This window comes from Lactuca virosa, chromosome 5, assembly GCF_052849685.1.
Source record: "Lactuca virosa cultivar CGN04683 chromosome 5, Lactuca_virosa_CGN04683_v6, whole genome shotgun sequence".
NCBI classification, from domain to species: Eukaryota; Viridiplantae; Streptophyta; class Magnoliopsida; order Asterales; family Asteraceae; genus Lactuca; species Lactuca virosa.
Genome location: NC_136430.1, coordinates 402496689 through 402511251, shown reverse-complemented (window position 1 = coordinate 402511251; position 14563 = coordinate 402496689). Strand labels below are relative to the sequence as shown.

Here is a 14563-nt window from a genome sequence, read left to right as displayed (position 1 = left end):
ATTAAATATTGTAGAGCTTTTTGCATATCAATGTAAGTTTCCAATAAACATTTTTGATGCTCAATGAACCATTGTTGTTTCTAAGAGTACCTAAGAATGAAGATTCTAATACAATAATGCGAACAAACTTGGCTAAGAAGAGGACACTCGAGGATTCTCATGGAACTTGTAGAGTTCAGGTGAAGAGGGAATGATGTGGGACAAGAGGCGAAAGACCTACCGGAGGCTATTGAGCGCCACTACCCTAACACATTTCAAGGGGTCCAAATTCGGGTGAATCCAAATTGGTTGGTCATTTTGGGTTATTTTCATGCCACATTTATGCGAACATCCTCGGGTGCACTAATGAAGGAGCAAATAACCAGCCTTCAGGCAGATCTTAAAGAAGTGGAGGGGCTTAAATTCGATCCTCGTGGGCACTCAAGATACTAGACATGGTTGATAAACTTAAGTTTGGAAACAAGTCGTTGCATAAAGAGTTGATGGCCTAAGATGATTCCTTAGATCCTCTGAAGGCAATGGTTGATATGTGCACAGTTGTTGACCAATGTGTTTGAGTTGCTTCTAACACATTCTCTGAAGGCAACGGTTGATATTCGTAGAGTTGTTGACCAATGTGTTTGAACTGCTTCTAACACATTAATCAGATTAAGTTTTACAAAAATATCATACCTTTCTAAACAGGGGAATAAAGGCCAAAGAATTTCAATCCATCACGAATACCACATCACTAATTATACTGATAGCAGCAAATCTGGCATCAACTGAAAAAAGCACAAAGCAATTATTCCATCAAAATACATGTCTACAGGTACTATGTTTGTATTCATTTTACAGTAAAGATCATCACTACACGTTTGTATTCATTTTACAGGAAAGACCATCATTAATATAGAAAAATTATGAACTGTAATATTGTATTTTTAATAACGTTGTGATTTGTAAATATTTAATTACACAATAATTTGGTGAGATTAATAGAAATTGTTGCTGTCCTCGTCAGTTTTTTCAAAACTTTACATTGATTTACTGCGTCATGTGTTTCTTCTTTAGGCTTTCTGGCCATAACCTTGAAATCCATGCAATGGTGATGTTTTTGTTAGGATATGTTCCCTATTTTTAGTATCTTTAAAAATTGTAAGTATTTAATTCACAAACATAGATTTTTAAAACCCTTACTTTTGTTGCATCATTCTTGTTGAACATACGGAGATGATGACGCAACCACGAGGGAGTGCGTGGGAAGAAAAAACATTTGTTGGCTAAAACGTCACTTTTGTCATTGTAACTTACCACCCCAGTAAATCTTCAACTCCACTGTCTCGATCAGTCCTCATTGTCATTGTAGGATTTTTACTCCTTCATCGTTCATGGTGTTAATTCGGTGAGACTAATAGAAATTGTTATTGTTTTCGTCAGTTTTTTTCAAAATTTTACCTTGATTTACTGCCTCATGTGTTTCTTCTTTAGGGTTTCTGGCCATAACCTTGAAATCCGTGCAATGGTGGTGTTTTTCTTAGGATATGTTCCCTATTTTTAGTAACTTTATAAATTATAAGTATTTAATTGACAAACGGAGATTTTTAAAAACCTTACTTTTGTTGCATGATTCTTATTAAACATACGGAGATGATGACGCAACTACGAGGGAGCGCGTGGGAAGAAAAAATGTTTGTTGGCTAATGTGACATCCCCAAATTTCTCGGCCAGAAAAGACCGATTTAGTTTATACTTTTAAAATAAAATCAGAGTAATTTTCCAAAATATGTTGCGGAATTTGTTCACAAAACAAAATATAATAAAAATTTATCAAATCATTTCTTAAAGAAATATATTTTCCATTTCATAACAAAACTTCGGGATGTCATGTTCTGATACAGATCAAAAACATAAACAACATATTATAAGCCTTACAACATTTATTTACATCTACTGGCCTATAATCCAAAATATCTCGTTAAGTCATCCAACTATGCTCTTGTCACTAACTGTAATACAAGAAACTGAGTGGGTCAGGCTTGGGAGCCTGGTGAGCATATAGGGTTTTCAACCCACAAATAATAAATTTATTAATATCATCAACCAACAATAAATTTATTAATTTCATCAACCAAAAATAACCCTGATTACCCATTCCCGTATTCCTCACTTTACGTCCCTAAAGTATTTATTTATTAGGGACCTAGTCTAAAATTTTTTCATCAGGGCGACAACACTGCTTCGGGGGTTCCTCAGCAATTTATGTCAAATAAGGCAACCAATGGGTGACAACACTGCTTTCCTCAGCAATTTATGTCAAATAAGGCAAACATCAGGGTGACAACACTGCTTTTCCTCAGCAATTTATGTCAAATAGGCACGAAGTCACATCGTCGCCAGGGTTTATACAACATGCACTAAGTCCATAGCTACCAAGGTACTAAATCCATAGCTACCAACGTACATCTATACCGTACTTTCATCCCTCATTCTTTATCTACCCATGTTTTACCCAACATATTTGAAGATAAAATATATATACATTTTAAATCATTTTAAACATGTATAAAACATTCATTCAACATCCATCTCAAATAAACAAACAACATATATATACATAGCACGTATTTTATATAAAATACTTCATATATATGTGTAAGATAAAAGTGACTATACACTCACTTGATAAGACGACGATTGGACATCACTTCGTACCTTAAAGCAATATTCTTCGATGAAACCGGGATGTTTTCTGAAAAACCGGGCTTCACGCGGGCAGAGTTTCGGCTCGAAAAACTCTTTTTCTCGGGAACTTCGGGCTTTCTTCGGGTGCTAGGGGCGTTCTCGAGGCTTCGGGGTGTTTTAAGATGGCTAGAGAGGGTATAGAGAGTGAAAGAGAGTGTGAATTAGCAACCATTCCCGGATACCCTCGATTTCTATTTATAGTGTGAAATTCGACATTCACGTCGTGACTTTGATCCTGGTCACCTCCTAGGCTTGCCGTGTGTCTTCTAGGCTCAAAACGTGTCGTTCACTGAGTTCACGTCGTGAATTTCTATGTTCACGTCGTGAGTTCAGTCAGACCTCGAAGTTTGTGTTCCGAACTTCAGAAATTCATATCTTTCGCATACGAACTCCGTTTTTGACGTTTTTTATATCCACACGTAGGTGAAATTATGCTCTACAACTTTCGTTTAGACTCCGTCGGCTAATTTTGACTTCATTTGTAATATTATATTTTTAACGGGCCGGAACAGGAAAAGTCCGTTAAAAATTCATAACTTCTTCATCCGACGTCCGTTTTCGTCTGTCTTTTTACCGTTGCACTAATATCGACGAGATCTTCGATTCTCGTTTAGATTGTTTCAGCTAAAAATCACTCGATCTAAATTTCGAGTTTTGGGCTGCATACTACTAAGTCGAAACTTAGAAAAATCATAACTTCCTTATACGAAGTCAGATTTAGGCATTCTTTTTATGCACGCTCTCGGTTTAACGAACTCTACGACTTTCGTTTAGATCACTAAGGCTAAAAATCGTTCTATCGTAAATTCACTATTTACGTCACGCAGTGTCGTACCGGTTCTGTCGCGAAACTTCGACAAGTCATAACTTCTTCGTTATAACTCGGATTTCGGCATTCTTTATATATCCGAAATCCTTGTCATGACCAATACAACTTCCTTCATAGATATCGGATTTATCTAATATTAATTTTCGACGCTTATTTTTATTCTTAATCATAATAATTAAGTTTAAAGCACATAATTCATTCTTATTACTTCAAAACGGGTTCCAATGGTTGACCTAGACTATTATATCATCATTAATGCTTAGCCCAGAAACACGGGCGTTACAGCTAAAACGTCACTTTTTTCATTGTAACTTACCACCCCCAATAAATCTTCAACTCCACTGTCTCGATCAGTCCTCATTGTCATTGTAGGATTTTTACTCCATCGTTAATGATCACTTTTTCCATCATAACTTACCACACCAATAAATCTTCAACTCCATTGTCTCGACCAGTCCTCATTGTCATTGTAGGATTTTTAGTCCTTCTTCATCGTTCTTGGTGTTAATTTGGTAAGATTAATAGAAATTGTTGCTTTCTTCGTTAGTTTTTTTTTAAACTTTACCTTGATTTACTGCGTCATGTGTTTCTTCTTTAGGCTTTCTGGCCATAACCTTGAAATACATGCAATGGTGGTGTTTTTGTTAGGATATGTTCTCTATTTTTAGTAACTTTGTAAATTGTAAGTATTTAATTGACAAACGGAGATTTTTAAAACCCTTACTTTTGTTGCATGATTCTTGTTGAACATACGGAGATGATGACGCAACCACAAAGGAGCACTTGGGAAGAAAAAACGTTTGTTGGCTAAAACGTCACTTTTGTCATTGTAACTTACCATCCCAATAAATCTTCAACTCCACTATCTCGATCAGTCTTCATTGTCATTGTAGGATTTTTACTCCTTCTTCGTCGTTCATGGTCACTTTTGCCATTGTAACTTACAACCCCAATAAATCTTCAACTCCACTGTCTCGATCAGTCCTCATTGTCATTGTAAGATTTTTAGTCCTTCTTCATCGTTCATGGTGTTAATTTGGTGAGATTAATAGAAGTTGTTACTGTCTTCGTCAGTTTTTTTTCAAAACTTTACCTTGATTTATTGTGTCATGTGTTTCTTCTTTAGGCTTTCTGGTCATAACCTTGAAATCCGTGAAATGGTGGTGTTTTTCTTAGGATATGTTCCCTATATTTAGTAACTTTGTAAATTGTAAGTGTTTAATCTCAAATGTAAGTCCACCTATTTTATAAAAGTCATGACTTTATATAATGCAACATACGTTTGAGTAATGACAAAAAATCCAACAAAAAACATCGAAATTGATTTGATATAAAGCAAACAAAACATGTCGGTAATGAAATTAACAAAAAAAATACAATACAGAATTATAAATAAATTAATTAGTATGATGGATGAAGTGTGATTTCCTAAATATGAATAAAAGATGCTACAAAAAAGGTGGCTATAAATTGCGAAAAACTTCCTTATAAACAACATTGGAAGTTTTATTTGTGAGTCTACCATCTTTATTTAAAATTAATAATTTTAATCCCTCTCTGCTTTAAACTCTAGATAAGGCAACATACAATTGCCCATGTGAAAAAACTGGATCTTTGAGAAACAAACCAACATTCGATAACGATTGTCCTTGACTCTTATTAATAGTCATTGCAAAACATACGGCTAAAGGAAACTGTCTTCTTGTGGATTTGAAGGGATTTTTTTTTTCTGATGGGGTTAGACCTTCTTGGAAGAAAAGTTCGGTTTCCAATATTAGTTCCAGTTATTATACATGTCTCAATAACAAGTTTCCCCAATGATATCAATGATATCACCTGTGCCATTACATAAGCCGTTTTTCTGATTAATATTTCTCAGTAATGTTACTGGAACACCAAATTTTAAAACTAACTTATGATTTGATAGACCAGATACTTTGAGACCATTTAATACATCAGGAAAGTATAAATTTGCATCAAATTGATCATGGAAAAATTCGGACTTACATATGCTATCTGAACTTAAATATTCAACCTCATATCCTTGAAACTTCTTAAGAAAATGGTCGTTTACTTCCTGAACAACTTCATTCTTTGGAGCAAATATCGCTCTTTCTTGGAAATAATTTGTACTGCTGTACTTCTCCAAAATCGAAGGATATACAAACTCGATTAATGAACCTATAGGATAATTTGGATCATTAATGAGAATATCATCCGGAATATCGATAATCGTTTCGCCGTCGTTCGGACCACCGAGTTTGCCGTCTACGATATCCAATAACCAATTTGCAAAATCTCTTATTTTTTCTATATCAGATTGATCCCTTCCAACAGCTAGCCTCATGTTTTTTTGTTAATCTATGGACTTTGCAATGTTTCCATAAATATGAAGAACTCAAAGAAGCATTAACAACGTTCTGTCTACTACCACCCGGAACAACGCGTAGAATCTGTCTGAAATCTCCTCCTAAGACAATAACTTTCCCTCTAAAAGGAATATTTAAGATGGTAGAATTTTCACACCTTAATACATCTTTCAAAGTTCGATCTAAAGATTCAAATGTATGCTTATGGACCATAGGTGTTTCATCCTAAATTATCAAAGAGGTTCTTCTTAATAAGCTAGCAAGCTCATCATCTGGATTTATTTTCCAAACAGAATCCTCAGTAAGTTCAAATGGAAGTATAAATCGAGAGTGTGTTGTTCTGCCACCGGGCAATAATGACGAAGCAATACCACTTAAAGCAACATTTAAAACAATATGACCATCAGATCTAATTGTTGTAGATATTCTCTTCCATACAAAATTTTTACCTGTTCCACCATAACCATAAACGAAGAAGACACCTCCTTTATTTTCTTTAACATCACTCATGATGTCAAGGAAAATGTGACGTTGCTCATTTGTTAATGAAAGAAATATACGATCAAACTCATTTTTTATAATGAGAATGTCGTAATCTAGCTCCTCGGTGATAAGTCGATTGTTTGAAGAAGAAACTGATTCAACGTCTCGGTAAGGCATTTTGTAAACTTTTTGAGAGTGGAGTTGTTTCCAAGTAAAATTTGTTCTATTTCGAACAAAGTTAAGTTCTTAAGTTCATCTTCGGTAAGTGATAAGTTTGCACAAGAAATTTTAAATTAATTATAAAATATAAAATACAATATTTAATAATATTTGTAATTATTATTTAATGAGTGTTGAATAATAAAAAAAATTATTATAAATAAAAATGAAGAAAATTCTTTTAATACCTGGAGATTTGAACCTTTGTCATTGGTTATATAAAATTCCATCCGCCAAATATTTCTATGTATTTTCCCAAACGGCCTCTGGTTTAGACATACTGTTACAGATCAACAATGTAGCAAATAATAAGCGTAGATAAAAACCAGATCCAAAATGGCTTGCTTCTTTAATTGCATCGATGTATTCCTTGTCATTATCTAATAGCCCAAGTGCATAACAAACATATCTAAAAGAAGAATATGTTTCACCATTTACCGTGCGAATTTCATCAAACGACGTCGGACCTTTAACTTTATTTAAAAGAATCCTTAAGAAATAAGCTTCACCAAAATCAGGTGAAATCGAATGAATTCTACCAATGGCTTTTCCTATTTTCTTTCGCTTCCAAAACCTACCATTTAATTTCCAAACAAACTTTGTAGGAAGTTCAACGCATGTAAGTTCTCGTGCTTTGCTATTAATTGCATTACACTCCATCCAAGATGTGAACTTTGAAGCAGCAACAAAAGGTTTGTCCAGAACATCGTCAATATCATCGTCTTCACCATATACAATCTGTTGTTGATTAGGAAGATGAAAAGGTAGTCTCACCACAGAAGGATACCTGTAATGAACATCATATTCAAAATTCGCCAAGATGTTTCACATACAGATAAATATCTACAATCGTAATATTCAACTATTTCATCGACCACATAATTATTTTCACATTTATTGTTGGTTTGTACAACAGCAACTGTAGCTCTATCAGGACCCTTGTTTATGTATTTAAACAAATACTTTATAGAAGCTCCCTGATTGCACCATTAAACATTAATATGTGTCTGGTATCTTTTTAATAGATATTTGTTGTAGGGGACAACATTTCTATTATCCAACTTGACAACCGATTTTTCTACAAAATGACCATCGTTTCTTCTCCTATATAACGGAAAACGATTTTGATCAATAGACGTATGATTACAGAATTGTTTCGGAAAGTTTTTAGAGCACTTTTTCTCCACCATGCATGGATAATTGATATTTTTAGCTCCACATGGACCATAAATCATGAACTCATTGAAAAATGAATACAATTCTGGATCTTCAATTTTGTCTGGTATCTCGACAGAAATTATCGGATCCATAAATTCTACAGTGGGTAGCTTGTAGTCAGAATGCATAAATAGACATATATGACAGTGTGGCAAACCTCTCTTTTGAAATTCAATGGTATAAACATCTGCAAAATATTTTGCAAATAAAAAAATGTGATGAGACTGTAAAAAAATATAAAAAATATAGTATAATAAGAGTAATGTTTCATCAATAATGAAAAAACATAATTTTAATTACATGCTTGAACTTTGCCGAAAATGTGATTCTCCCTTAAGTCTTTAATAAATGCACCAAGCTTGATCTTGAACAACCTACATAGTATATCAGGTATGTCTTCTGGTTGAATTGAAGTATCCTTAAGAAACCTTTTAATCTCTAGCCATTTGGGATTACACGTAAAGGTTATGAAGAAATCCGGATATCCAAACCATTTACATAGTGACATGGCATCCAAATAGTTTTGCAGCATATAGCGTGCGCCACAAGTAAATGACGAAGGTAATATGACATGTTGGCCGATATGGGAGATATTAGTGGTTCCTTGAACTTTTTGGTTACGTAAATTCTCATAAGACTCGCATCTAAGAACAAGTTGTTACCTATGTATGTAATGCAATCTCTCCGTTTCCATCATAGTATAGGCATCTACCAGAAATTGTTGAAACAACCTTTTTGAATTAAGAATGAGCGAGAACGAATGATCTCTATCTTGGATTCTAAAAGCGAACAATTCTCTCATTGTACATTTCGCCCGCTTGTTGTTGGTCATAGATGACACACCTTTATGAAGAATGTCAACACTGTAACCATCATCACCATATGGAAATAGTAATGGATATTGGAGAGGAAGGTACGAATGATGCAATTTATTGATACGTTGTAGAAATCCAGTTTTTGTTTGAACAACAATATCCCTCTTTTCAATTGAATCATAAATGTCACCTACAATTAAAGCGGCAACCTTAGAAGTAGTTGGTAGGTTATATGTTCTTCCATCTCGATCCCTTCTCCCGATAAGTCATAATTTCAAATCAAGTTGAGGATTTTTCTGAAAAGTATCTTTTACCATTCTATAAGATCTTACCAAGACAATATTTGAATCTAGCATCACCTTAATATTTTCGATAATAGCAGTATCAATTGATGTAGATTGATCCTTTTCCCCACTAAAAAATTGAATTTATACAAAATATTAGTAAAAAGGTAAAAAGATTATAATTAATTCTGAATAAGAAGTTTGAAAAAATACCTAAAGCATCTTTGTCTATTTGAAATTTCGTTCTCAGTATCATAAATGTATAACTGAGAGAATTTTGATTCAGATCCTTTTGCTGGTAAAAGGCTTCCTATACTATGATAATTTTGACCACCCGAGATTGTATGGAGTGTTTCCTCTATTGATTGAAGAATCAATTTTACCACTCATCGACATTAAAAGAAAACATTGAATTGTAACGTCGAATATTTTTCATGAAGTGTTTGCTATTAGAATCTGTTGCTCGAAACATTCTTTCATAACTTGGGGGTGCTTTCTTTAAATCCGGAAGTTGAACTTTGCCATAACCATAACATAATGAATAATCCATGTTCCCTTTATCTTTACCTCTGATGGATTCATTTGTCCATAACATTGCATGACATGTTTGACATACAACATTTTGATCACCATGATCCAAATATTCTGCAAAATAAAAGTCGTAGAAAAAAAATTATTTAATTTTGTAAGTATATACAACACAGTATTTGAATTGTAAAAAAACAAAAATGGAAATTATTATTTTATTACCTTTTGAAATACCAACTATTAGGTTTTCATATATTACTTGATGTATATTTTATACATCTTTTGTCAAATCAATGAACGGAATAATGGATAAATGTTTTGACTTCCTTTTTACTTTATGACATCCTGGATTTAACTTGATTGATGATGAAGAACCAGTTATTTTAGATGCATTCTTCGATGTCATATCATTTGAAAGTACACATTATTGTCTTTTGTTTGGTAAGTTGGAAGTCGCGTAGTTATTGAAACTAATATTAACCGAACAAAATAAATAAAGTCAGTATATATAAATTATATAGAAAATGGATAATAGTATATTTTAAAACAAAAAATTATTACCATTTGTAATGTTAGATAACGGAGTTCTAACATATGTAAACGAAAGAGAATATTGTAGGGTTGCATTTTGGATTCCACGCGAATTAAATGAATTCACGTTTTCAGTTTGACGAGCAACGTTGGTTGATTGATCTGTAAGTAACAAAAACTTATGAAAATTGAAGACATATCGCATAAAATAAAGTAATAAGTTGAAATCATATAATATTATAGGATAATAAAAAAAATATGAGAAGTCATATATTGTATATAAATGTAAATTAAATGTAAAACATGGAATATAAAATAAGAATTTTAACATACCCATGTTTTTTAAGAGATGAGGTGTTGATATACTTTGAACGTTGGATATCTGTAAGTAACAAAAACTTATGAAAATTGAAGACATATCGCATCAAATAAAATAATAAGCTGAAATCATATAATATTATAGGTTAATAAAAAAAAAATATGAGAAGTCATGTATTGTATATAAATGTAAAACATGGAATATAAAATAAGAATTTAACATATCCATGTTTTTTAAGAGATGAGGTGTTGATATACTTTGAACGTTGGATCTTGTGTTCATTTTCTTCGATCTTTTATTTTCCAAATATAATTTTATTTGTTTTCTTTTTTCTCTGGCTTGCAAGTGGTACATGTTATTGTTGTTTTCCGCTTAAGAAAAAATAGGATATGATATAAAATGTATAATTCGGTAAATAATATGTTTATATAAAATTTAAAATAGTAAATAATTGGAATATACTTAAGAATAACTCATCATATATATATATATATATATATATATATATATATATATATATATATATAATAGTAATAATAATAATAATAATAATAATAATAATAATAATAATAATAATAAAATTGAAGAAAGAAACGTACCATTGTAAGCATCGGTAACCAATCTCGGGGAATATTGATTTTCAGTGGACGAAGGATTTGACAATTTATCTATTTTTTTATGTTAATACATATGTATGTTATTAAAATATGAGTAAAAAAATTTGAAATAATAATAATAATAAAAAAATTTATGAAAAAACATACCTTTATAAATCGAAGTATTAACAGTTATAGTGGTTGAAGATAGATGTGTTGATGTAGTACCCAAATTAACAACCTTAACAGATAAATCAAATTAGTTTATAAAATAAGATGCTTAACAGATAACAAAAAGTAATTCATAATATTTATAATTTGAACACATGGGTAGAATGTTTTTTTTTCATATATTGACAAAATTATAGAGAACTAACATATAAATCTAGATTACGATAATATGTAATATCTAATTGCAATATTTTTTTTAAGTTTGTAATATGGCCCATTAGTTTCACATATATACATGTTAATATTTTTTATACAATTAATAATACATAATTAAAAAATATACATATTAAATTAGGATGTGTTTAAGTATGTTAAACTTATGTTTAAAAAAATACCAATTAAGTATAAATAATCGAATGATTAAAAAACGTAAGGCTGAATTTATGATAATTTTTGATATTTTAGATGTTGTAAATAATATGATTATTAAAACCTATCAAATAACTATAAGTTAGTTTATTCAATATAAAAAAAAAACAATTAATACTATTTTCACCAGGAAATAAAATGCTTAGTCTAAACAATTGTAATCGGTTCGTATTGCAGTTCAAGGGAAAATTTTAGGGATGAATGGAAGAGTACAAATCAACGTAGCCCTAAACCTATCGATCGAATTGACGACAATCTGATATGGCTCTCTACAATTAATCACATGTATGAAGGAAATTATTGAAAGAAAAGCGATGGTCTCATTCAATTAGTGCAGACATACGTAAATTGTTCAAATGCATTAAGCCCTAAACCTATCTATCGGGTGAGTTTGTTTTCTTATACGATTACTTACCTGTTATTGTGTGTTTTGAATCTGAAGTTGTAACGATTAATGAAAGTATATCGTTACCGGCGTGAATCAGGCGAAGAAATGATGAATCAGATGAAACTATGAAGACGAAGCAATGATGAATCAGACAAACTTGTAGAGGCGAAGCAAAATGCTAAAGGCCAAGCAATATATCGATTTGGAGGTAATTTAGAACCCCAAAAAATCTCATTTTTTTAAAATTTGAATTATAATTTCAAAATTTCACAATCGATTTTTGTTAACATTGATTTTTCAACGACTAATTTAAAGCTATACTTTCCTAGTATACAGGGATTATTTTTAGGTATGAATAAAAGGAAAGCGGTGGTAAAATTTTGATGTTTTTTTTTTCAAAACAATGGTAATTTGTGAAATGTAAATTTATTTGTTTATTTGTTTGTACGTTTGATGAGTTATACCAAATGATACTAATGATAGCTGATAAAGTTTTGTTATTTACACTACTTAAGAGTACCCAAAAGGGCATGAGCTTCATATTACAAACAACATGAATTCAGGTATGATTTTTATTTATGGACCTAGATTTGTTGCTCTTTCATTTTTTTAATCATTTCCCGGTCTATCTAATCTTCGTCCTCTCTTCTTGTCTTGTACTTACTGTTTGGCTTCATATCCGCTCATATCCAGGAAACAACAAATCAAATTCTGGTGTTTGTGTGTTTTTAACTTTATGTAATCCTTTGTATATTAGGTAATGATACAAATATGTATATATTAGATAGCAGATCCGATACATTTGTGATGAGGTTTGATTCTTAGTATATAGATTAGATACAATCCCTTTAATCAAGGGATATACTTGTATATATTAGTATATATTCAAATTAGGGTCAAACCTTAATGTCGGTCGTCTTGGTGACCGTCTTTGTAACAATCCATTTTCTTGGTGAAAACAAACCCTTTCTTAGTCAAAGACAATTTGGTGAATCCTATTTGTTCTTTATTTGCTTAGTAATTTTGTTCTTGTATATTATACTTGAAGTGTATCCGATCGACACAAACCTTCACTATGCTAGATGAACGATTTATACATGTTTTACTCGATTTAAATTGTATACATATTTTGATACCTATAAATATATTGGGTAAATATGGATAGATGAAAGATGATATAGATGATGAGAGATGAAAGATGATATAGATGATGAGAGATGAACGATGAAATAGAAGATGAGAGGCCTTGACTTTAAAGATGACGTCATCTAGTAGAGTATAGATGAAAACCAAGCATTATTCAAGACAGTCCAGTGAAATGTTAACAGGTTCACAACCTGTAGGTGTTTTTGAACCATGTGTTCATCAGATGTACGCTAAAAACTCATTGAAATGTATTGTGGGTAGACTCCCTAAAATAATATTGTCAATAAACCTGGCAGCTATGGACTTAATGCCTATTAGATAAACTCTGGCAGAGATGGACTTCATGTCTATTCCTTAGGACAAATCCTTATGAATAAATATAGAAGAAAACCTACTGAAAAGTGTCGTGGAGGAATCCCTAAACTAGTACTGTCAACATAGACAATCCTTAGGATAGATCCTTAAGAATAAAGAAGAAAATGGGGATGAGAAATTGGGTTAATTGTTTGATTAAACATATTAATTATATTACTGTGGGTTGAAAATACTATGTACTCACCAGGTTTCCCAACCTGACTCACTCAGTTTATCGTATCACAAGTAGCGATATGAAAGATACATTCTGCTGAGAGATTCGAGGAGTATTAGGACACTAGTTTAATTACTGTAAGACTTGTAATGTTTCGTTATGCTTATTTTACTGTATTGACGATAACATCCCAATGTTTTAATATAAATAAAATACATTTCTTCGGAAATGCTTTGATAATATCTTTATCATATTTTTTGGGAACAAATTCCGCAATATCATTCTTCAAAAAGGATACTCTAATTTTAAATAAGCATAAACAAAACGGTCTTTTCTGGCTGTGAAACTGGGGACGTCACAAAGCTCCACCAATAGAACACCTTCTTCTCATTCTTTTCTTATTCTTCTAGCCAAGAAATGCTCCAAAAAGGCTAAGAATCAACCAATGAATCAGGGTTGGGGTTTTTCTGAGGTAAAAGTGTATTGGAGGCTGATAATGAACCCTAAAATGACTTAGAGGGGCTTAAATACGAAGGAAACCCTAAAAGATCATGCTTGGGCTGCAGCAGTTCTCACGCCGTGAGACCTTATGTCTCACGTCGTGAGATTGCCCCCGAAACACATTACTCATGTTTATCCTCGTCACGTCGTGACCACCCAATGGTCACGTCGAAACATTTGACTCCTTGAAACCCTAAATGGACCTATCCTGGAAAATGGGTGTTACGTATTGTATGTCAAATTAAATTAATTATTAAATGAAGAAAACCTACCGCAAATGTATGACTATAATTAATAAAAGTATTAAGTTAATTAGAAAATCAAATTAAACGATACATTATTTAAACCATAATATTATGTAAGATAATATTAAAAGTATGGTGCTATAATAGAAAATAAACAAAAATACGATGTTATAACTAACAAAAGTATGATTCTTTTCTTAATTATAACATTATACTTTTGTTTATTTTCTATCATAGCA

At 31.9% G+C, this 14563-nt stretch overlaps 3 protein-coding genes across 3 annotated transcripts; all 3 read right to left on the bottom strand.

Moving 5' to 3' along the window:
• Positions 1-5351: 5351 nt before the first annotated feature.
• On the bottom strand, positions 5352-5900 carry LOC145113898 (uncharacterized). Its single transcript, XM_079049939.1, has one exon. It carries the CDS (start codon positions 5898-5900, stop codon positions 5352-5354), a length of 549 nt encoding a protein of 182 aa, XP_078906065.1.
• Positions 5901-6147: 247 nt separating this feature from the next.
• LOC145113897 (uncharacterized) lies at positions 6148-6582 on the bottom strand. Its single transcript, XM_079049938.1, has one exon. It carries the CDS (start codon positions 6580-6582, stop codon positions 6148-6150), a length of 435 nt encoding a protein of 144 aa, XP_078906064.1.
• A 285-nt stretch (positions 6583-6867) lies between these two features.
• On the bottom strand, positions 6868-10337 carry LOC145113896 (uncharacterized). Its single transcript, XM_079049937.1, has 8 exons — positions 10334-10337; positions 10031-10162; positions 9325-9586; positions 8990-9071; positions 8574-8821; positions 8143-8216; positions 7882-8029; positions 6868-7411 (listed from the first exon to the last, which is right to left on the bottom strand). The coding sequence occupies exons 1-8, from the start codon at positions 10335-10337 to the stop codon at positions 6868-6870; spliced, it is 1494 nt and encodes a 497-aa protein (XP_078906063.1).
• Between the last annotated feature and the right edge of the window lie 4226 nt (positions 10338-14563).

Excerpts from the sequence above, each read along its gene's own strand:
- LOC145113898 (XM_079049939.1), bottom strand. The coding sequence starts at position 5,900 with ATGAGGCTAGCTGTTGGAAGGGATCAATCTGATATAGAAAAAATAAGA.
- LOC145113897 (XM_079049938.1), bottom strand. The coding sequence starts at position 6,582 with ATGCCTTACCGAGACGTTGAATCAGTTTCTTCTTCAAACAATCGACTT.
- LOC145113896 (XM_079049937.1), bottom strand. Across the intron at positions 8,822-8,989 it reads TAGATTCAAATATTGTCTTG|AGGGATATTGTTGTTCAAAC; the intron begins GTAAGATCTTAT and ends TCAATTGAAAAG. Across the intron at positions 8,217-8,573 it reads CTCATTCTTAATTCAAAAAG|GTTGTTCAAGATCAAGCTTG; the intron begins GTTGTTTCAACA and ends TATACTATGTAG.